Below are 23,947 nucleotides of genomic sequence, written 5' to 3'. Positions count from 1 at the left end.
GTATCCTCTATAATTCTCTGCTACGAATAACAATACTAAAAATAAGACATTTCAAACCGGAAAATTATTAGAAAAATACCTTGCTAACGTAGTCAAAATACCTAAGCATACTGAACTGCTAAGAAACAATAAGCACTGAACAAGGAAAGTATTGTCCATGTACCCACTGAGTATTCTATAGGAGCTGAAGAACTTAAACCTTTGTTAAGAAGCATGATTCTATCCACAAATATTTACCTTAGAGAGCAGCTTGTCAAATAAGCTATCCATTATGGCTACGAGCTTTGCTGAAATTTCAGCTATGTGGTCATGATAATCCTGAAAAGAATATAATATTTATTATTTATATTTATGCAAGAGTCTGTCCTAAAGAGCCTATCCAGAAGGCATGAAGAAAAACAAAGATGACTACAATGCATTTGCTGCTGCTGCTACATTTTTAATCAGTAATACTTATACTTGTAAGGCACCCACAAATGCCGGCCGACCAATTAGTCTAGTCTACATTTGTCCTCACTACCTGTGGCAGTTGGGAGTTTTGGGAAAAGTCAAGAGATTTCCCTGACTTGTGCAACAGTATGAAAGTGAGGAAAAGAAATGTTTTCCCTTCTGTATGGAAGAAATTACATCTCTCTCAAGCCCATTACAGTTTCTTATCTTATCCAAATCTCCATGCAAATGAAACAAGACTTTGTCTTCCCCAATCCTTCTAGATCAGTGGTTCACAATTAGCTAATTACTGAGGACCCCCTATTTTTCTAAAGCCAAGCCACAGACTCCTACTTAGGAAAATTTTGATAACTCTGTGGTAGTTACCTGTGCAAAGCAATTATTTGAGGAAAATGTGGGGTAGCCTAGGGGATTTTAGCTTTACTAAAGGATTTTAGGTAAAATTTGTGATATTACCAAAAACTGCTTATCACTAGACAGCAGGAAAAACGTGTCCCCACTACAACTGAATTTTTAAAAAGGAATTGTGTCCCTAACTTGCAAGTGTTCTTTATGCAGAAGGCTTTTTGTATGAGAGAGTGTTCAAACATGCTATTCCTTACTTCTAATCTGAAATGGTACATCTTAGCAAAATTTTGCAGCATATGGTTCTGCTAACTAAGGGATCTTGCACCTTAAAGACATAGGTGAAGGCTTGGCCAGGGCTTGATAAGGTATTGGGGGAAACTGAGTGGAAAACAGCTGGAATGTTGGCAGTAGTAGTAGTAGTAGTAGTAGTAGACATTTATTACTGTTATTTAGTCCTCCTGTGCTCAACTTTCATCCCTGGCTCAAAGAGTTAAGTACAGTACTTACTTGGAGTAAGGTTTGTATTCTTGCTGATTACCCAATAGGTAAAAGGTAAAGGTACCCCTGCCCGTACGGGCCAGTCTTGCCAGACTCTGGGGTTGTGCGCCCATCTCACTCAAGAGGCCAGGGGCCAGCGCTGTCCGGAGACACTTCTGGGTCACGTGGCCAGCGTGACATCGCTGCTCTGGCGAGCCAGAGCCGCACACGGAAACGCCGTTTACCTTCCCGCTGGTAAGCGGTCCCTATTTATCTACTTGCACCCGGAGGTGCTTTCGAACTGCTAGGTTGGCAGGCGCTGGGACCGAGCAGCAGGAGCGCACCCCGCCGCAGGGATTCGAACCGCCGACCTTTCGATCGGCAAGCCCTAGGCGCTGAGGCTTTAACCCACAGCGCCACCTGCGTCCCTTGATTACCCAATAGGAACAATCAACTTTTTAATTTATTAGGATTCTGCCATACATCTGTTTCCTCCCCCCACCCAAATATAGCTACATAGCTTCCCACAGAAAACAAGAAAACAACATCCACACAGGCTGCCTTTTGCACTAAATGGGCCTGGGTGATGTACTGCCATTGCCCAGGACTGGCATGAGGCACAGACTGTGATGACCACTTCACTCAGCTGTGTATCACAAGGGAAACCACCACTGCTCTTGGCTCCCTCCAGCTGGCGCTGGCAGCAGAGGGACCCGGGAGCTGCAGTAGTTTCACCAGCGATCTACCACTGAGTGAAGCCACCATCCCACTCTGCCATCACACCGACAGAGGGAGAAACAAGTTGCATTGGCGAGGCACAAGACAGCCTGTTCCTCCCTCCACTTCTTTAAACTGCTCGGCGGAGGAGCACGCGGCTGCCCTTGCCTCAGCCAAGGAGTTTTACGGAGCCTCTGATTTGCCCCGGGCTCACATGAGCTGGAGGCAGGGTGGGGGCTCAATGAAACTGCTCCACTGAAGGGTGCACGGTTGCCGCTCCCCTCAGCCGTGCAGTTAACGGAGCTTCCAGCCCCCCCTCTGGCTCATTCAGTTGGGGGATGAGAGGCCTCTTCCACCCCCAGCTGAGCATTTCAGCAAAGCCCCAATGCTCCTCGGATCAAACATAAGCCCGAGAGGCATCGGAACTTGCTCACTGTGTAGGGGTTGGCCATGTTTCTCAGCTGCTTCTTACTTCCCTAAGGTGGGAAGAAGCAGCCAAGATAAATTCCAGTCATAGTAATATATCAGCATCTACCGGTATTTAAGGTAAAGGTAAAGAGACCCCTGACCATTAGGTCCAGTCGTGGCCGACTTTGGGGTTGCGGTGCTCATCTCGCTTTATTGGCCAAGGGAGCCGGCGTACAGCTTCCGGGTCATGTGGCCAGTAGGACTAAGCAGCTTCTGGAGAACCAGAACAGCGCACAGAGCGTCGGAGCGGTAGCTATTTATCTACTTGCACTTTGACGTGCTTTCAAACTGTTAGGTTGGCAGGAACAGGGACCAAGCAACGGGAGCTCACCCCGTCGCGGGGATTTGAACCGCTGACCTTCTGATCGGCAAGTCCTAAGCTCTGTTAGCTACTGATATATCACAATGTTGAAAAGAAAGGATTGCCCAGCCGTAGTACTAAACTAAATCATCAGAGATTGAGCTGCTGTGATAATCACAGTGGCAATTTGCTTCCCTATTTCCCCTGTTGGACTTCCAAGATGAGACATGAAACCCAAACTCATAAGGCAAGATTAACTGAAAACCGTACTACAAGCAGTGGGAGAGTCCTCTAAACTTGATAGCTGTTGAAAGCAATTAGAAGTTCTTTTCAGTGAAAAAGTAAAGAGCAAGGGGGGAGGGATCCCTTACATTTTTAAAAAATGATAAGCATGTGAGCTGTTTGCACTCTCTTCCCCCCTCCCCTCCAGTCACAAGAGCTCTATGAAACTGTGTCAGAGGTTTTTGCCCAATCCCAGTTTACTTGCCACCCCCCAACTCTTTCACAAGTTTTCCCCCTGCCAGCAAGGAGGATGACCCCTGGAAGGCCTTCACTGTGCAGTTTACAAGATAAGCAAGTCCCTGGCAGGGGACGGTGCCATGGACCCCTGAGTGTGTTCCGCAGACCCCCAGGGGTCCCCGGGCCCCTAATTGGGAACCACTGTTCTAGATGCTTAAAAGACAGTTTTTTCTCTCATGTACAATGGAGTATGGAAGATGGGAGTTTAGAGAAAGGAAGCAAGAGCAGGTGGGACTGCAGCACATAGGGAATCTGTTGGCAGCTGCCGGAATTGGTATTATGGATGTGAACTTATTCAGAAGAAAAGGAAAAGGTTTATGAGATCCTATAGCATCTATTCCCAGCACTGTCAACGAACAAAGGCAGATGAGCAAATGGACATTCACACTGCACTGAGGTTATTACTATGCAACCATAGTAATGCACACCTCTAGGTTGGAACCACCAAAACGACTGCCCATGCAGGGAATGTAAAATGCATGCAGGTTTTTCTTACCTAATAACAACAACAATAGTAACAAGGTATTTCAATCCAGAAAATTATTAGAAAAATACCTTGGTAATGTGGTCAAAATGCCTAAGCATGCTGAACTGTTTGGGTTGCAGGCGAGCTTCAAAGTGAGCTCTGATAACAGGAATGTAGTGCACTATGAGCTGTAGGCAGCGTGATGAGAGGGCTGTGAAGACAGAGAAGAAAACAGAACAAAACAACACAGAAGAGCTATTACTATACTATGAGATCTTTTCCTATGCAAACTGCAATAAAGAAAATATGCACAGCATTCTGCATGAGGAAATACTACTTTTATTTTAGAAATTCACCAACAGCATGTTCCTAAGGCTTACTGTGCCAGTACACAAAAGTTAATCAGAAGGCAGCTCTTTTTCATGAACTGAATTTTAAAATATCTATTACATGCTAGCTCCTTCACGTACTGCCCATAAAAGAATTTGCAATACAACCACATTACAACCACAAAAATATGTTCTGGAAAAGCTGCTTACTCGAAGTTTCTTTAGAAAATTGAAAAGGGAATTTACATGAAAGTTTAAGCCAAATCCATACCTAAATTTTTTGTAGTTATTGTTTTCAAGCCCACCACTTGCAGGGCGCCTGCTCCAAGCACTAGCTGACAACTTCTTGAGTTGAAATACTGAGAAAGAGAGGAAGGTAAACAGTAACACAGTGGCTGATGGGAACTGGGAGTCATGTTGCAGTTATCTCATGTTCTTATAGACAAATTCATGGAAGATAAGGCTACAAGTTATGATAGCTGTACACCATCTCAGCATCTGAGGTAGCATGTCTCCAAACACCAGTTGCTGGGGGGGGGGGGAAGAGTGGGAGAGAAGAGGACATGGTGAAAAACAGGTTGCTGCTTGACTGGAAAGTGCTTTAGTCTGACCCAGCTGGACTACGTCCCCCAGAGCCTCTGGAGAGGGTTCTATGAGTGTGGAGGAGAGACGTGAGCTTGAAAAGCCTCTTTGCATGAACTGCCTCCTGCTGTTCTAACATTCTTAGTTCAGAATCTGTATCGTACAGGGTGGTGGGGTGGGGACTAGATGAACTCTGGGATCCCTTCCAACATTTATGATTCTCGCTTTCTTTAAGACAACAATTACCAAGCTCTTAGTTTTTCTGAGACATGCAATGCCACAGTACTTATTTTATTCCAGCTAGATACTTGCAGAAATCAGCACCTTAGTGCTAAAAAAGAAACAAACAACTCTTCCAAGAAACTGAAAACACTGGCCTTTATCAGCAGCATTAAGTCAAATGGTCTTTCAAAGGACAAGGCAAGGCCTTTGAATTTGTTCAGTTATAGATTAAGTTATTCTTTGCTTTACTAATTTGTGATTTAATCTAAGTGTCTGAAGCTGATCCAGCTGGCTGTGAGCTAGGAGCAGCACAAAAATTAATAATGACATTCAACAGGACGGAGGGAAGGGATATAGCTTAAATATCAAAGTCAACACTGGGAGTTGCTTGGCATCCCACAAGGTGAAAAAATGAACAGAAAGCTCTCTTACAAACTTTTGTGTGCATCAAAAAGAGTTCAAAGTCCTACACAAGTTTTCTGATGTTAACAGTTAAGCTATTTCCCCCCACATTTTCCTTGACCATACCTATTTATTTTCATAAAGCCATTTCATAAAAATATATTTTAAAAAGCAAGGTACATTCCCTGCATTTTAGGAAAGATCTGAGGGAGCTGTACCTTTAGTAAATCAGACAGACGAGTAAGCATGTCAGTAGCTATTGAGGGGATGCTATCCACACACTGGCAGTATTCAAGGATGATTCTAATTAACAACAACACTGTCCTGCAAGACAAAGAATCAAACATACACACTCAGACCATATGACAGACTGCAAGTCATCAAAACATCTTTAAAAACACACTTCAACCTTTTCCTTCTCATCTTTTGCTATTAGCCAACACCATTGCCTGCCAATTTCTACTGTGGCTCCTGAATTTTACTTTCCAGGTGAGTTCAGCTCATATGCCATTGAATTAAATGGGGAAATCCTCACTGGCTTCAGTAGAGCTAGCTTATGGTCAGTGAAAGAGATGGTGCATTTTAGGGAAAGTCACAAATACCAACTACCAATGTGTTTTTGACAGAGTAGGAGGGTGCAATTTTCTGCAGCAAAATGGTAAAAGATCCGAAGTTATTTCAGCGAAGTATACTGCTGTGACTATACACACAGACAGACACACACACACACACACACACACACAGAGGGAGTGCTCAGCAATTCTAAGAAGCCAACAGCAACCTATCCAAAATAGACAAAAGCACCCCTCTATGACCTCTAGAACCATCCTGCCAAATTTGGTTAAGATATCTTAAGTGATGACTGAATGCATAAGTGTTTAGACAGACAAACAAAATTTCAAAATATACAGTAGATTGGTGGAGTGGTTAGAGTGTCGGACTAGGAACTGGGAGAGCAGGGTTCAAGTCCTCACTCAGACATTAATTCCACTGATTGATCTTGGGCCAGTCACAGTCTCTTAGCATAACCTACCTTACAGAGCAAGGGGGAGTACCATATACACCACCTTGAGCAACTTGGGAGGAAGAGCGGGACATAAATATAACAATATAAAAAGGGAATCCAGCATTAACAGTACAATCTTCAGCTAAAACATAAAAATACTAATGCATACCAGTTTCTCTTGTTTTATATTCTAGAGGCTCAACCCAGGAAAAAACCAGGCATCAAAGTTAATGAACCACTTTCATTTGTTTATCAATTCACTTTTAGAGAAATCATATAAATTTACTTCTTCTTTTAAATATTCCTACTCTTACTTAATTATTGCTATCCCAACTGTACATTGGGGTCAGAGCAGCAACATCAATTAGATGAAAAACTTTTTTTAAAAAATCTTATTTTTGAATCTTTCTTTTTACTAGCATTTCCTAAACATTAAGTTCAGAGCACACAGCAGAGACTTAAAACAGAAATACTGGTGTGGTATGTACCATATAATATCTCTGGCTACTGATTTTAGAGGAATCCAAATTATCACATGATGAGATCAAAAGAAAGAAAACAAACATTTGACTGAAATTTGCCAAGGATCTTAAAAAGGGAATTATATGCAGGAGACTTACTCAGGAGTTTTCCTCAATTTTCACAAAAACTAATAAATATTTTAATATTCAAAAGTGAACACACATGTCTTACCCAACTACAGCATATTTTTGTCCATCAACAACAAGGAAGTCAGTTGGCTTTCTTTCTTCAGGTGCTAAAACAATTGAATAAAAAAGGAGGGGGGATCTAAAATTAAAAACAACACAAATAACATTGCAACTGTCTCTTTAAAAAAAGGTCCAGGGATGAAAATTACCCTGTACTTTACTCCTCCATTTCCACTTTGTAACACTGGCATGCACTGGCATGCACTCCGTGAACTGGAGGGACTAGCTTAGTTCCCTGGCGCATGCTCAGGTGCAGAGGGAAGAAGGTTCTTCAACAGAGTCCCTCTATGTACTTTACAATGCACAGGCGCAAGGAATGCTCTTAGTCAGAAAGTGTGGACAGGGGCTCGGCTGAAGAACCTGCTTCCCTCCATGTCTGAGCATGCACCGCCCATGCAACTTGTAGCACACAGGATTCTCTCACAAACATTGGGGGTCCATGTTCCCTTCAGGCGCCTGCTGCTCTCAACTATCCACACCAGCAAAAACTGGGAATTTTTTTGGGGGGGGCGGTCCTTAACTTCCAGTCACTTCTGTTGGGCTGAATTCCCAGCGACCCCTTTCTTCCTACTCAGGAGGGTGAAACAGCAAGTTTGAGGGGATATGTAGCTAAGAAGAGTCGGGGAGGGAGGACACAGCAGCCTTGGATGGTGGAGAAGGTTGCAGGGAAGCCAAAAAGTGGGTGGGAGAGAGAGTGTGCACAGGGAAAACCAAATCCTGCTTCAGATAGCTTATTTTGGTTCAGAACTTTGCTTCCATTTGGATCGAAGTGGAATCTTGCTTTGATTTATTTTCTGAAGCTTTGAATGTCTTCTCCACTGATAAAGCACAGAAAAAGAAAGAAATAGAAGGAAGTGGTAGTGTTGGTAAAGGGAATTCCTGTCCCGTGGACGGGCAGGCAGTGCTTTTCTGACCAATGAGCATGCTGCAAGTGGGCTGACATGTGAGCTCTTTGCTGTATGAAGGTTTATTTTGTTTTGGGCCGCTCCAGCTGCTGCCATTAAGTGAGCCAGGATAGATTCTAGGGTGGAAGAATTCCCTTCCTTGTCCTGAACCTTGCCCTGAGATGGGAGGGAAGGAGCAAGAGGCTGCAGTCAGCGGTCCAGTGCAGGAGTGGGTGGCTGGGACATGGGTGGCAGCCCTGCAAGGTATGACAAACCTTCCCAACTCCCACCCTCTGGCCTTTGCCTTTTCTCTTCTTTTAATTTGGTTGAACATCCTCAGTTTCCTACTGTGCTTCAAAGTAAATTAACCCTTTCAAAATGGTCTACTGCTCCAGAAACATAAAATATGCCTGTCAACATTTTGCAGCATCATGTCCACATGGAAATTACTAAAGTAACAAGGAGCCAAGAAACTCACCTCCTGTTTTCTTTTCTGGTAAAGCAATTCTGCCATCTGATATAGAATCCACAAGATCCTGAAACTCTGCCGGAACATCAGCTTGCTTCCAGCGCTCGTTATCTAGCAGGAGGCTATTTATACACATAAAGGAAGGGGAAGTCCCAAAATTAGAACACATTGCCTTGAAGAGCTATGTGTCTGTACTGATTTCAAATTTCTTACCAGGATGAAATCATGAAATAGTCAATTGATTCAAATACTAATCAGTGGCAGGCAGACTAAAGAAATCTGTACTGGCAAAAGCCTTATGGAAATAAATGAGAATGAAAATTCATGAGGCAGTCTGACCATCAAGAGATTTCATTCCAACTCATACATCCAGTGAGCCACATGTGTGGCCATCAGTAAGATGTGGAAAGGCATTTGTGTGAAGTGAGTTCCCATACAGTTTGGACAACTTCAACTAAACCACCTCTGTTAACCCTAACACCAAAAACTGGGTAACCTTATGGGAAGCAGCTCCTCACTTTTCACATGATGCAATGTGCAGAAAGTTGTTACTGCTTATGTGTACATTGGGCCTCAGATTACACTACTGGGTTGTTTTTTTCTTTGACTGTTTATTATTGCATTTATATCCCACCTCTAAGGAGCTCCAGGTGGTGCCCATGACTCTTTCCCCCATCCTCAGTTATCCTCACAATAACCCTGTGGGGCAGGTTAGGCTGAGTGTTGGCGACTGGTCCAAGGTCACCCTGTGAGCTTCATGAAAGGGGATTTGAACCCTGGTTCCTCAAATCAGACGACACACTTTAGCCAAACCATTTAGCCACCTGACTTTGCTCTGAGCTAAGTGAACAATGCCATATAACTCAGGGAAAAACCTGATACCAAATATAGGCTGGAATGGAAAGGAGTTATAAGCAACAGAAATGGCACTGTCTCAGAAACTGAGGTTAGGGTGGGCTAAACTACCCAACCCTGAGGCAGATAGTTCTTATGGAGCACCTTTCATTACAAAAGGTGGTGGTAGTGGGAAGCTTCAGGAGCTGTTGCATTAAGGAGCCTTGAAGCACACATGTACATAATCACGGAAAGATACCTGAGTTTGGTCTTTCTTTCCTCATGGAATCTGTTTACAAATCTGTTAGCTTGACTCTGAAGTGCACCACGCAATGACATACTCTTCCTACCACAGATTTGTTCTGTATCCAAGATGAAAGTTTCCATCAGTCGCGAAAGAGCAACAAACTCTGTAGAGTTCAATTTCTCCAGGAACCCATCCTAAATGAAAAAGGTGATGTAACAGCATCATAACTATTTTCACTGTTATCCTACCCCATTTTAAAGGCTGAAAAAGCTATGCAGTAAGGAAAGCGCCATCAGCATGGACTATCTGATATCATTACGTCATCAGGTGATTGACAGCTGAGTGACCTGAACCGCCAACAGTTCCTCACCCTGGGCTATTGTATGAATATCATCTCAAATATAAAGCAAAGCCCTTTGCAACTTTCAGGCTATTTTTAGACATCAGTCCTGTTGACTGTGTTGGGTCCAGGTGTAAGGACATGAGTACATTAATGACCCTAGCTGGACCTCTTCTGGGACGCAGGTATATGCATGGAACTTACTTTTGCTCTAGCCATTAGGAACTTGACAGAACGATCATGGCAAATATCAGAGGCACTGTAAAGTAGGTCCTGGATATTGTTTGCTAATCTACCTAGTTCCAGTTCTGAGAGCTTTATGTCCTCACCAATCCTGAAAGAAATAGAAGGAAGACTTTGTTGACACATAATTTTCAGCTGAAACAATCCAGTGCCCCACCAGTCTGCTCAAAAAGGGAAACGATTCGCATACAACTATATAGACAATGAGAACTTTGCATTTTGATGTCAATAACAATCTCTGAACTGGAGCAGAATTGACTTTTCAACTATCCAATAGATAGCAGCAGCAAGTGAAGTGACAAATAACATATACCAAAAGACCAAAACAAAAAAACAAAAAAAACAAGTAATTGATGGCCAATTACTGATCATTTAAGTCTTTTACACCGTGTTTACATTATTTACACACCTTTCCACTAGAACACATTTTTGTTTAACATAGTATACACTAACCTGAGTCTTTCCAACATGCTATTTCCAGAGAGGGAAGTATATTGGCAGCTTCTAGCTGCCACCCGCCATGAACCACCATTGGCAGGACTGGCAGCAATAGCTGCAGATATGTTCTATGCTTATGATAATATTTTATTCTCTTGTTATTTATGCCATTTTAAATGTGCATTTTATATTTTATTTCCTTTAGCAATGTTTTCTTTTTAAATGTGTAAGATGTCTGTTTTGCTTTACTTGCTGTGTTAAATGGGTATCCCATAGTTTATCTCCTTTGTAATGGTTTTTTCTGACATCTTTAAGATAATATTTTAGTTTCCTGTTAATCATGTTGCTTTGAATGTATACTTTATATTTGACTTTCTTCAGTAATGTTTTATTCTGGTTACAGATAGGTAGCCGGGTTGGTCTGCCATAGTCAAAAAATAAATAAATAAATAAATAAAAAAATTCCTTCCAGTAGCACCTTAAAGACCAACTAAGTTAGTTCTTGGTATGAGCTTTCGTGTGCATGCACACTTCTTCTAAAGAAGTGTGCATGCACACGAAAGCTCATACCAAGAACTAACTTAGTTGGTCTTTAAGGTGCTACTGGAAGGAATTTTTTTTGTTTTGACCAAATATCATGACAGGGAAAGGCTGTGGATGGCTGGTAACCTCACTGTTGTGGCGTCTATGCCTTGCTCTCTGTATAATATCTACTCTCAAACACAGGAAATTCTATGTCCATATGGTGCATCAGTGAAGCCATAAAGGAGGACTGAAACCCATTCCTAACTCATATGGGTGTAGGGTCAGGGAACACAGCTAGGGCTCTTAAACAGGGCAAACATAGACCAGAGAAAAGTAAAGGTAAGAAAAGAAGAAAAAATCTGCAAAGCTCTTCAGGTGTGATTAACTGCAACTAAAAACAAAGGGCTTCAAAATTGGGAATGCTTATATCATATTAGATCTGAAATGAAAATGGGAGGGACAATTTATTATCATATCATAGAGCATAGTCAAAAATATATATCATCAAATTCAAAAGAGAAACCAAGTTAATGGCTGAGGCTGAAAGAGCAGACTTCCATTCACACACCATGACCTTCTCTTCTCCCCTGCAGCCTTCCTGCTTCTAAAATCTTCTCTGCAGTGTCCCCATAACACCCTGTTGGGTACAACCTACAGAATGCTATGAAACTGTAGGTATTAGACTCAAGGGTTGAGAAGCCAACATGGGCAGAATGTGCATTAAACGTGAAACTGAGTTTTAGGCTCACATTTTTTAGAGCTTCTGGGAAAGTTTCCTTTCAATTTCAAATTTAAAAGCAGTGAATTTGTGCGGGGACTGAATCCTGCTTTTTTTTTTTTACTACCTACATGATGTCAATTCCACCTGGTGTAATACTGGACGAAGTCTGTTCCTTGCTAGATGAGGAGTCAGTAGTACATTCTGGCTCAGATACAGAGTCACTGCTGCTGGGTTCACTGTCTGGGGAAAGGTTTCTCTGAGAGGCAGAATAAGCTGCTGCAGACGGGAGGTCTCCTTCACTGAAGGCATCACTTATGAACATGCCCTCATGCGCCAGATACACCAGTTCTGCGTCTATGGTACTGTCCTTTGCAGAGTTCTTCTGAGCAGAAGTATCACCCAGTTCCTTGCTCCTATGGTTCTTGTCTAGAACCAAGAGAACCACTCTTCTGATAACATTTAGTGTTGCCTAAGATAAAATAAGTGCTGGTTAAAAAAATTGAGACAGTGGTGAATTCCTCGAAGAGTACATCTTTTAGCAAGAATGTTTCTATTTTAAATACTGCAAAATCTGAACACAACAGAATGATTCATATCCACTATGTTTACATCATTTATGCTGCCCCATAACATCTTCTGTCACTTGCTAAATGCAATAATCATGGTGGTTCATATGAATTCTGCAAAAAGTGACTGGTAGAATTTTAAAACTAAGGCCAATAAATTTATGCCATTTATGCCATTAGGCCATTTCCCCAAATATTTTTTTAAAAGGATAAAACATGAAACATTAATAATGATAGTGTTATCTTTCAGGGCTTGATCTAAGGTACGGTATCAATTTCAGAGGCAGAAGTTCTAGAATTATCAGCACATACAGAGATTTAATTGATGAAGAAATTCACAATATTTTCCCACACCACAATGTTGAATCAAGTTTTGTTACACTGTAGAGCTAGGGATGGAAGGAAACAGTGATTTCCGCACCACCCTGTGTTCCTCACAATCAGCACCGTTTCTTGTTCCACTGCATTTTAGCTTCTCCTAAAATCTACATTATTCATCTCGCTATCTGCTATGTCTGAAACTAGTGTAGTTAATTGCATAATTAACACCAATAAATTTCAATGGAAGGGAGACATAAAAAATAGTAGAAAATAATGCAATCATGTAATATTCGCACAGTAAAAAGATTGTGAATACTGCTTATACAGTCAGACCTCGGCTTACAGCCGCTTCAGGTGGTGTTTTTTCGGGTTGCGGACTGCTGAAACCCGGAAGTACCGGAACTGGTTACTTCTGGGTTTTGGCGGTAGCGCATATGCAGAAGCGCTAAATCATGCTTTGCGCATGCGAGGAAGCATCAAATTGCAACCCGTGCGTGTGCAGACGTGGGTTGTGAACGTGCATCCCGCACGGATCATGTTCGCAACCCGAGCATCCACTGTATTTGCTTGCATGGTTTCCATTCCTGACCTCAGAGGAACATGTGAACTGTGGTAATTTCCACTTCCATTTCCAGCTGTACAAATAGATTATAATGCCATACAAGGCTACAATTCATTCAGAAGTGTATTGTAAATCTAAGAAAGGAGGGTAAAAATTAACATTCAGCTGAAGCAATACCTCTGGGTAACTTATAGGCAGGAGCCTTAAGGCTTGATCTCTCAATTTAAAATGTGATTCTCATAAGAGGCCCCAGGATGTCAGCGGTTCAGCTTTGAAGAACAATTAACCTGCCAAAGGGATTATGCTCTGAGCAAGGGGCAGTGAAGTATTGCCTGAGATGCAGCCTGCCTGCTTTTGGATAATGGCAGAGGACTCTCCAATGCCTTTCATGAAAACTCACTCAGCTGATGCAAGAGACCCAGGACCAAATGTATCAAAATTCAATTGGCTTAATAACAATATAAAGTCTATAAAGTACACTTCTTACCTTAATTCTCTTGAGAAATAAAATAAAATTAGAAAATATATCTTTCAGTAGATCAAACCACTGCGGAAAATTCATCATCCTCATTTGATCTGCAAGTCTATGAAGAATACCATAAAACAATAATTACAATTTCATTTAAACTCAGTTTAACTCTCATCCTGTAAGGTGGCCTTGGGTACCATCCTTGCCAGTTCTGTCTTCAGCTTCTCAGGCTCAGCTTCCTATCTCTAAAAAGGTATATTAAGGTCTACCTCACAGTGCTATTATTATGGTGAATGATACAAAGACTAACAGTACACCTGGGGGGGATGCATAATAAAAATGATGAAGAAGATCAACATTAAATTATGTTTACATAATTTCTGTAGCAAAATTTGTATTCTGAGATTTCAGAAACTGAAGACTTTCAGGAACTTTGCAGATAATTCTGTAGTACATGTAAAGGTAAAGGTAAAGGGACCCATGACCATTAGGTCCAGTCATGACCGACTCTGGGGTTGTGGCGCTCATCTCACTTTATTGGCCGAGGGAGCCAGCGTACAGCTTCCAGGTCATGTGGCTGGCATGACTAAGCCATTTCTGGCAAACCAGAGCAGCACACGGAAACACCGTTTACCTTCCCGCCAGAATGGTACCTATTTATCTACTTGCACTTGGACGTGCTTTCGAACTGCTACGTTGGCAGGAGCTGGGACCGAGCAACGGGAACTCACCCTGTTGCGGGGATTAAATCATGGTTTATCCTGATGAGAATAAGCAGCAGGTGGTCTCAGCTCCCACACTTCATCCTCTCCTCTCCTCCAGGAGGAGATTTAAAGCTTTCACTTCTCTTTTTGATTAACTGGAGTTTATCATTACATCTGAACCCTAAACAGCAGCTAATCTTAACTATGGTTTGTTGAAGCAAGCCAGTTTCATAGCTTGTTGCTTGAGTTCACTTCTTTCAACAAACCATTCTTAAGCTTGACCAGTTAGTTGGACTTTGAAGAAATGGCATACTGTGGTTAATCAAACACAAAAATGAAAGTTGCCAATTTTTCCTAGGGCCTCACAGCTGTGCCAGAAGAGGAGCAGGTAGGAGGCAGCATGTAATCCAAGCCTTATTGCAAATCATTTCCCCCATGATAAAATTTGATTTATCATTATGTCCAGCACAGCTAATAGAGTCAGAACAGAGAATGGGTTGTTTAAGATTTAAAACTTGTTCCTTTAAAGATGGAACATGTCAATTTGTTTTAATTCCTATGAAAGCAATAATTATAGCTCTCAAGGAGAAAAAGTAACTAAAGTTAGGCTGCAACACAACACACAAACCTGGCAGTAAGACCATTAACTCAAAGGATCTTACTTCTGAGCTGACATTCACAGGATTGTGCATTTATTGTGTTTTTTTCCTGCCAAGGGAAAATGCTAAAATTTAATCAGTTTTTCTAGTATTGCCAAAACACACTTCTAGAATGATAAACAATTACATGACACAATGTTTTTAAATCTGTAATTGAAAAAAGAAGGAAATCCTGAGAAGTAAATGGACAGTTAAACAATTAGTCTTTCAACAGAATTATAGCCGAAATCCTCTGAGTTTTTGAGATTAACCAAGTGGAATACATTTTCAAAACTGAATTGCTCTCTAGCTACAAATTAGAAACTGGAGCAGCTTTTTCTTTTCCCAGCAAAAAAGGATCAATGAGAGTGGATTGCAAATATGTGTTTAAAATATTAGCACTGGCCTTTTTAGTGTCATACAACATTCTTTGCTTTGGAAGAATCCTAGTTATGCCTGAGGTTTTGATGCTTAAACTGCAATTCTATACCCACTTATTTTGAAGTATGGAGGGGGGAAGCGAGGCAAAAGCTCCCAGAGAGGTGAGCCCAAGCACCTCTCTCAGCCAGGCTGGTAGCAAAACAATCATGCCGCTTCCATCGCCCAGCTTGCGCAGAGGCATCAAACGTAAGGAGGGGAGGAAGATTTGGAGGGGTGTCTAAGTTCTTATGCTGGGGACCAGAAAAAGCTACTCTCGGAACCTGCAAGACATGAACTTTGGACTTCTGAACTGTACATAGTTTGAACTCAATAAAACCTGTAAAAGACAAGTTGGAGTCCTGGCTGTTTACTTGCGAGCAACCACCTACAGACCTGACAGTGTGTTTTTAACATTTTGTTGGGAACTGCCCAGAGTGGCTGGGGCAACCTAGTCAAATGGGTTGCAAGTAAGTAAGTTCATTATTATTATTTATGTTTAGTAGCTGCTAGACATGTCATAATTTGTTCACTTGTACTATATGTTTATAAAATTAAATCGGTCTTCCCTCCAACTAAATCTTTGTCATTTTTGAAAGGTAATATCACAAATTTTATAGAATCTTATTTCGTATACCTAAAATCCTTTCCTTATTAGGCGCTACCCCACATTTTCTTTTTAAAAAATCATCTGTACAGGAAACTACCATGGAGTTATCAACATTTTCAAAAGTAGAGGGTCCATGGCTTGGCTTTTGAAAAAGAGGGCGTCCTCAGTAACTAGCTAATTAGGAACCACTGATTGTATAGGATTGTAGCCTTAACGTAAGTTTTTCAAAATTCATTCTCTCTCTCTGTATGATGACCAGAGGAAAAGAGATAAAGCTTTGCACCTTTAATGCCATGTAGGAAAAAGAATTTCAGAAAGTGTATCTTGCATGACCTACCATTTTCACCTCTGCTGTTTGCGCATGATCAACACATGCACTCTTTCAAAGTTATAGGAATTATGATAAAAGCACAGTTGCCAAAAAGAAGTAAAAAACATGTGGACAAAAATGCTACGCAATTCATAGATAGAGAAGCAAATGGTAAATCTAATTCATAGCAACTCAAAGCTTTATCCTTTATACTTACTTAACAACCACGTCTGTGTCTATTTCTTCTATTTGTGACACTGTATTAACCACACACTACAAAGATATAAGAAAAATATGTCTTAGAATTAAATTTGGAGAGAAAGCTTACTACCCCTGAATCAGACATTTCCTGATTATCCTAATATTCAGAGCTGAAATAATAAAAACTTCACAATGGAAAATGAAATTGGACCACACATGCATTAGGCAAGTCTGCTCACAGATCACCTTATTCAGCTTTATTTTCCTCCTGCTGATTATTGTGATGTGTGAAGAATGATGCAGGAAACTGCAGTCCAGGTTTAAGGACTGAAGCCCAGGCCACTGAAAATGTTTACTCAATCCTGCCTGTGGTTTCCAAGTACCTTTTTAAAACATTTGATAAGTTGTCCTGAATGCCATTTTTGTACCCTTCAAACATTATTCTGAGTGCCTATTCATACATTACTATGAGAGAACTGGATGTTACACATTCACATTTTAAGTGTAATTTACGTGGGTCACATTCATTTTAAGTGTATGTGTAAAAATCTTACGTGTACAGTAAAAAAGGAAAGATAACGACACCCTGAAATGCACCAAGTATTGCCTACAGCAGGGGTAGGCAACCTAAGGCCCGTGGGCCGGATGCGGCCCAATCGCCTTCTCAATCTGGCCCGCGGATGGTCCGGAAACCAGCGTGTTTTTACATGAGTAGAATGTGTGCTTTTATTTAAAATGCATCTCTGGGTTATTTGGGGGGCATAGGAATTCGTTCATTCCCCACCCCCCTCCAAATAGTCCGGCCCACCACATGGTCTGAGGGACGGTGGACCAGCCCCCTGCTGAAAAAGGTTGCTGACCCCTTGCCTATGGCCTTTCAAAGCTTCTCCTTCTTTGCTTCATTTCTAGTTTATGCTAAGCCTGAAAAGACTGTCCAAAATAAGCCAGTGTGTTTAGAACCCAAAGAATATAAAATCTTTTCAATACTAGGATTAAGATGATGTCTCTTTTCCCAAAACAGCACAGAAAATTCAAGGATTGGGCAGAGCTAAACTAAAGAGGAGAGCAATAAATGGCAGGTGTGGGAAGCCCAATCCAGATTGGTATAGTTGCAACGGTGGTATTTTAGAGCAGCCTTCCTCACCTTGGGTCCCCCAAAGCTGTTGGACGACAGCTCCCATCATCCCCAGTCAGAAGGCCAATGGTCAGCGATTATGGTACTCCATTATTTACAGCTTATAAAAAATACATCTATTTTTAAAATCTAGATTATTGTTTCAAACAACAATCAATAAGCAAAACATATGATAAATCAACAAAGTATATCCATTCTTTGGGCATTGTATAACTCATGATAGAGAAAGAAAACCGGTTTAGATACCTGGAAATATCAGAAGACCTGAAAAGTACATACATAAAACCAGTGCTTTTTTTTCTGGGGGGACGAATACCCCTAAACATTTTGTGAAACTGTGTACTTTTTTCCATTTCCTGTATTTACATTTCCCAATTTGAACTATAAAATGGTGATTTTCTTGAGTCAAAATGAGAGTATCCCTAAATATTTTTTTAGAAAAAAAAGCACTGCACAAAACATTTAACTAAAATATATGTGAAAGGTAAAAAATCCCTCAAAAATAAATTACCTGTTTAATTATATTTTTTGCCGTTGCAATAATTTCATCTCCATATATTTCAAAAAAATTCAATTTCCTTTGTTTTAGAAGTCCAAACACTAAAGATACAAGCCTTTCCTATTTAGGGAAAAAAAAACAAGAATAAAGATCACATGTGAAAGAAAGGTAATCAGAACTCAAATGGCAAATTAGAACCTAACTAGTGAAGATAAATTAACATGCTAAATAGCAAATCTGGTCAAAAGTACAATAGGAGTTAGTCTCTGTACTATTAAGGTCAAGGTTTGATTCTGGCCCGCCAGAAATTATTGGCTGCTGTAGAAGCCATGTGCTACAGACGTATACTTTGCGTTCATCCCCACATACTATACACAGAAGCTAGTTCTGCTAAGGACAATACAGGGTGCATATTTGTGGAGGAGTGGACAAGTGGTATGCATTATGACACAGCTGAGAAATAAAAAAGTATTGAATGGAAAATGCCAGAATTAATGCTTTCAAATCACTGAGAGGATTCAAGATGTGTTGGTGAAAACTCATTTTTTAGAAGAAAAGTGAATGGAATAGGCATTGACAGCAGTGTGTTCTGTTCTATGTCCTGAGAGGCAATTAGACCGCAAAAAGCCTTCTAAATGGGGAGTACTGTACCTCTTCCAGAATCTGACATTCTTCTTCCAGAGGTCTATTTAAGTCACTGTGAGCATAGGTAGAAAACTCTGCAATCATCATTTTATCTATGAGTTTTTCTAATTCACATAGCTGTGATCCAAGATGCCTGTTCAAGAAAAAATGTGTGAAAAAGTTAAAATAATTATGAGAGGGAGCATGAAAGTGTCATTATCTCAATATCAGGGAAATATGGGGATGTATAACTATCATCTGGGTAATTTCTACACAATAAATAACACTATAAAGGACATTGAATGCGGTTTATTTACGTTATGTCTTCCTTTGCATCAAAAGAAAAAAACACACTTTTAAATCCCACTATGACATTAATGTCAGACATCTCCATGAAAAGAGAACAATTTGCTATAAAATATGCATTCTAATTACACACTTCATGAGTAGCCAAAGACTCTTGAGAACGAACTCAGCAGTCATGGGAGATGTTGACAGGTCCTCGTAGGGATCAGTAACTGGCTAAAAAACAGGAGATAGAGGGCAAGAGTAAACTGACTTCTAACAGTGGAGGTATGCATGCAGTAATGCTTCCCCAAAGATATTTATTGAGGTGAGAGCTACCTATTTTTTTCAATAAAGAGATGGAGTCAGAAGGGGCAGTGAGAAGACCAAGTTTGTAGAAAGCAAGGAGATCTAAAAGGATTTCTAAAATCTGGGCAAACGGAAAACAAAAAGGTAAATAAGAACCAATGCATGGATAACAAATCTAAAGGAGCACAATGGTTAGTCCAGCAAGAGAGCATCATGGGAATAAAAAAGCTGAACTCCATTCAATGACTATTAGAAAAGCGTTTCACACCCTGACACAAATCTAAGGGAAAGAAACATCTGGAGCACTAGATTGATTTCTGTTCGACGTAACTCAAAAAGGATGACTATCTTCACTCTAAGAAAGGCTTAGAAACAGGGTTTCTCCAACACCTGAACCCTGGATGAGCTTATGAAGTTGTCATTGACCCAATGCAAATGAATAAAGTGAGGAAAAACACCTACAGACAATTTTTTTAGCAGCAAAGCAGCACAGTCCAAGAATATGGTTGTATTGTGGAATCATCTTGTTAAATACAGAGGTTCCTCACTGGCAAGGGACGTTCACTCTGCACATGACATGCCCTTTTCTGCAAGCTTCTTTTCCACCCCTAATTCATTTTGAGCCATAGGTCTTTATTCACTCCTTGCACAGCTCCATCAAGCCCAGGAGTCATTATCGACCACTTTGGGAAACCCTGGACTAAAATATAAAGGGCCTTTTAGTCTAGAAAACAAGATTTTTTTGAGGGGGGAGTGTGACAGTGCTTTATTAAATTATGGATGGTGTGGAGGAAAATAGACAAAGACAAATTTCCACCTACTCTCATAATACTAGGAGACCTGTACTCACCCATTGATCTTGACTGGCCTATATTTAGGACAGAGAGGAAGGGCAGCCTAAGACCCTCTACCTTTGCATTTATGTGGTGTACAACTAATTAAGAATTCACACTATATCAAGGATACTTTTAGGGCCTTTTGAAAACTGACTAATTACATTCTCACTGGACACTAATATACTGTAATAAAGTTAACAATATAGTAAATTAGTACAACTCAATAACATATATAAAGATACCAGTTATAGGTGGTATGTAGCCAAGCTTTACTCACTTAGTCGTATCCATTAATTTCAACAGCTCTACTCTGAGTTAAATTTAGTTGAATACCAACTTAGATCTGCATGAACTAGATATCCCTTGAAACTGATCATAATAATTTTATATGTGATTATGAATTTCTATTGGAATGTCAAATGTCACCTACCGGAAACTGTGAATGCCCTGGAGCTCCTGCTGTAGCACCTCTTGTGTTGTTGCTATCAAGTCTAACGCTCCAACAAATTCAGAAGTAGACAGTAACAGTTGTACAGTAGGTTGTGTTTGATGCACTGTTGCCATTAACTTCAGTTTATTATATGCTTTTATACAGTTATTTCTAGTCAATGATAATCTTAAAACTTTAAGAGATCCTTCACACATTACTTTATCAATTTGGCCTATTTTATCTCGAAGCATTTTTACAGCCTGGGAGGTTTTCCTGAGGTAGTCTTGCAGCTCATGCTGGGAGGTCATGGCATGAAAAAATGCTTCTGAGCGGAGAGAGATTTGATGAGCGATATTTACTTCCACAATATCCAGATAGTGGCTCAGCTTAAGGGAAGAAAGAGAAATCAATATTGTAACATTTGTGCTCTTAATCTACCACAATCAGTGTCACAATACCAGACATTTAACTCAAGTAAAATGGGCACGCTGCCTTTACAAACCACACATGCACATACCCAGGAACACAGCCCATATTTAATGAACACTGGATTTAAAATTAAACAAAGAAAAACAAGAAAAAAAATATACAGCATGACACTGGAGGTGTATTTCAATCTTCCTGGACGTTTAAGAACAGGCTTGAAAGCGGCCATTCTTGAAGGAGGAAAGTTTCAAAATGAGCTGGTTAAGTTGGAATTAATTTGATACTTTCAGATCAATAACGACTGGAAGTGTCTTGTGCACCACAATATTATCTTCCATTAAGTTCATATACCCTATTTAACTTGCTTTTCCTGATTCATTACAAGTTTGAGAAACGAATACCCACTTTCCTGTTAAGATATTGTAGAATCCTAGAATTGTAGAGTTGGAAGGGACCCCAAGGATCATCTAGTCTCACGCCCTGCAATGCAGGAATCCTAACTAAAGCACCCAGGACAGACCTCTGCTTAAAAACCTTCAAGGAAGGAGAATCTACCATTTTTCCAGGGAGTCCATTCCACAGTTGAACAGCTCAGTTCACTTACATATCATGCTCACTTACACTCTAAATTGTAATGCGGCATTCTTAATTTTTTGCACTGCCTTCTGGTCTCACTATGTAATAAGAACTTCTCACTGTCACCCACCATTCTTTGGGCTGCACTCAATTATATCTCTGATGTGCGTCAGACTATTTCCCACGGCAAAACTGGTGTGGGTTTTCTACTGCTGAACAAAGACTGCTTCCCCATTTTTGCTCCTTTATTGACACAAAGTTGTTCCCATTCAGTTGTTCATTTTTGCCTCCTACCTATGCTTCATGTAGGCTTTCAAATTTAAATGTATTTTTAGGTGTCTGACATGTTAATCCACCTCAATGTGTGTTCAGTGCCTTCTGGAAAGCAACAATCTTTTTTTCGAACACCTCCTTTTTTTTTACTGGAGGCAGGAAGAGTCTTCGGAATCTACAACTATCCAATCAGCACTCTGCCCAGCTGGCTTCTCTTTGAAACAGAAAGAATCTGGGCTCAATTAGCGCCGATAGTCAACCGATATAGTGGTTAGGGTGTCAGACAAGGATTATGGAGACTTTGCTCAAATTTTCACTCTGACATCAGACTCGCTGACTAACCTACTTCATAAGGTTGTTGTGAAGATAAATGGGAGGAAGGCAGAATCACAAACCCCACCTTGAGCCATTTTGAGGAAAGACAGGATAGAGATGGAATAAACATAAATAAGTGAATAAATTGTGCATCCATCCTAAATGGGGTAACGGCAGATTAAGAGCCTTTGATATCAGAAATGATATCAGTATCAAGCAAGGATAACCCACACTTCAAATGTTGATAAAGTGGCTTGCCTTAAATGCTTATGCCACAATCCATTTTTAGGGTTTAATGTTCTTAGCCTTCCAACAGAAGCAACCAACAGTCCTTTATAATATCTATATATTATAGAGTGGCTGGGGCAACCCAGTCAGATGGGCAGGCTACCAACAAACAAACATTTTATTCTGAAAGAGCTCAACCAGAATTACACAAGCCAAGAAAATATGCACAGATAGCATCTTAATAAAGAAACTTCCATTGCACTGATCAAATACCTGCTATGGAAACAGTTTATTCAGTGCTTTTTTTCTAGAAAAATAGGTGCTGGTACTCACCATGAAGTTGTTACAGTAAATGTCAAGTGTTTTTTAACAAGAACAAAAAGAGGTGCTGGTTCTATGTCCCCTTGAGTACCCCCTGGGGGAGAAAAGCACAGAGTTTATTTACCTTTTCTTGAAGCAACTTTGAGGAAGCTGCATCACGATTTCCTTTGCCTCCAGTAGTATTAAAATGAGACCAAGGTAATACTGCATTAAATGTTAGGGGATCTTCCAAGGCAAAATCTGGTTTTAAAAAAATCTGAAAAAAGAAGTCAATCACATCTCATTACCACACATCACTAATGTTCCCACTTTTACCTGTATAGTGCAGACTTGATGAATCCATTTATAAGCAGGCCTGGTGGAGAATATCACTTAGACTTCATATCAATTTCTATATTTGGGGTGTACATCAACTTGTAAATGTGATTCAGAGCAGTACTTTTACAGTATATGCATATAGGTAATCTAAAATACTGCTTAACAGTGGAACTCTACATCCACCTCTCAGAAATAAGTCCCAATGAGTTTAGTTGGCCTTACTCTCAAATAAGTATGCCTAAGTTTTTATACCACCATTTAATGCTTTAGACTTGAGATTGGATATTTGAATAATCAATAAATATTGATTATTCAATATTCACAACTAGAACAAGCATATTGTAATCATCAACAGGCTTCATCCTTATACTAATTATGAAAACAAATATAACTGTCACCATGAAATAATCCTTTTAAAAATGTTTCATCATAATGTTTAATGATGTTAGGTAAGGTTTCTATAAATCTGAGCAATTCACTGAACTTTTCTGGGTTTTTCCACAGAATACTAGGGCCGGACAAAACTGGCAAAATGAAGAAAATAGAAATAGAAATAAAATAGAGTAACAGAGCATGGAGGAGGCACTCTGTGACGCCTACAGTCTAGCAATATGAAACCTTTGCCACTGATGACGACTACTTGTGTTCCTGGCTTCAGTAATTGCAGATGGTCAATAGTAAATCTACTATGTTGCTAGGTTTAACTTCTGGTTGCCACTGAACAATTTTGAGCTGAAAAAATTCTAACTGCATAAGCATGTGTCAAGCATGGCACAGTGTGAACCACAGATTTGTATGAGGGCATAACATTACAATTTTATTTTCAATCCCTTCCCTAATAATCTCTAGCATGCCAACTCACTGGAAGAGGCATAG

At 40.3% G+C, this 23,947-nt stretch overlaps 1 protein-coding gene across 6 annotated transcripts in view; it reads right to left on the bottom strand.

Moving 5' to 3' along the window:
* The window catches only part of VPS54 (VPS54 subunit of GARP complex), a 52,811-nt gene that overhangs the window by 5,110 nt on the left and 23,754 nt on the right, over window positions 1-23,947 (bottom strand). For all 6 annotated transcript variants that reach the window (XM_083730137.1, XM_083730136.1, XM_083730139.1 and 3 more), the window contains exons 6-20: window positions 22,878-23,009; window positions 20,615-21,000; window positions 18,782-18,908; window positions 18,143-18,250; window positions 16,513-16,568; window positions 13,635-13,731; window positions 11,827-12,167; window positions 9,976-10,105; window positions 9,444-9,625; window positions 8,360-8,472; window positions 6,981-7,044; window positions 5,500-5,605; window positions 4,347-4,434; window positions 3,836-3,957; window positions 238-318 (exon numbers count right to left, since the gene is read on the bottom strand). In XM_083730137.1, the coding sequence (XP_083586263.1) occupies window positions 238-318; window positions 3,836-3,957; window positions 4,347-4,434; window positions 5,500-5,605; window positions 6,981-7,044; window positions 8,360-8,472; window positions 9,444-9,625; window positions 9,976-10,105; window positions 11,827-12,167; window positions 13,635-13,731; window positions 16,513-16,568; window positions 18,143-18,250; window positions 18,782-18,908; window positions 20,615-21,000; window positions 22,878-23,009 (2,133 nt within the window). The remainder of the gene's footprint in view (window positions 1-237; window positions 319-3,835; window positions 3,958-4,346; window positions 4,435-5,499; window positions 5,606-6,980; window positions 7,045-8,359; window positions 8,473-9,443; window positions 9,626-9,975; window positions 10,106-11,826; window positions 12,168-13,634; window positions 13,732-16,512; window positions 16,569-18,142; window positions 18,251-18,781; window positions 18,909-20,614; window positions 21,001-22,877; window positions 23,010-23,947) is intronic.

The sequence above is a fragment of the Podarcis gaigeae genome (genome assembly GCF_964106915.1).
Source record: "Podarcis gaigeae genome assembly, chromosome: 3".
NCBI classification, from domain to species: Eukaryota; Metazoa; Chordata; class Lepidosauria; order Squamata; family Lacertidae; genus Podarcis; species Podarcis gaigeae.
This window is presented reverse-complemented; position numbering and strand designations above follow the sequence as displayed.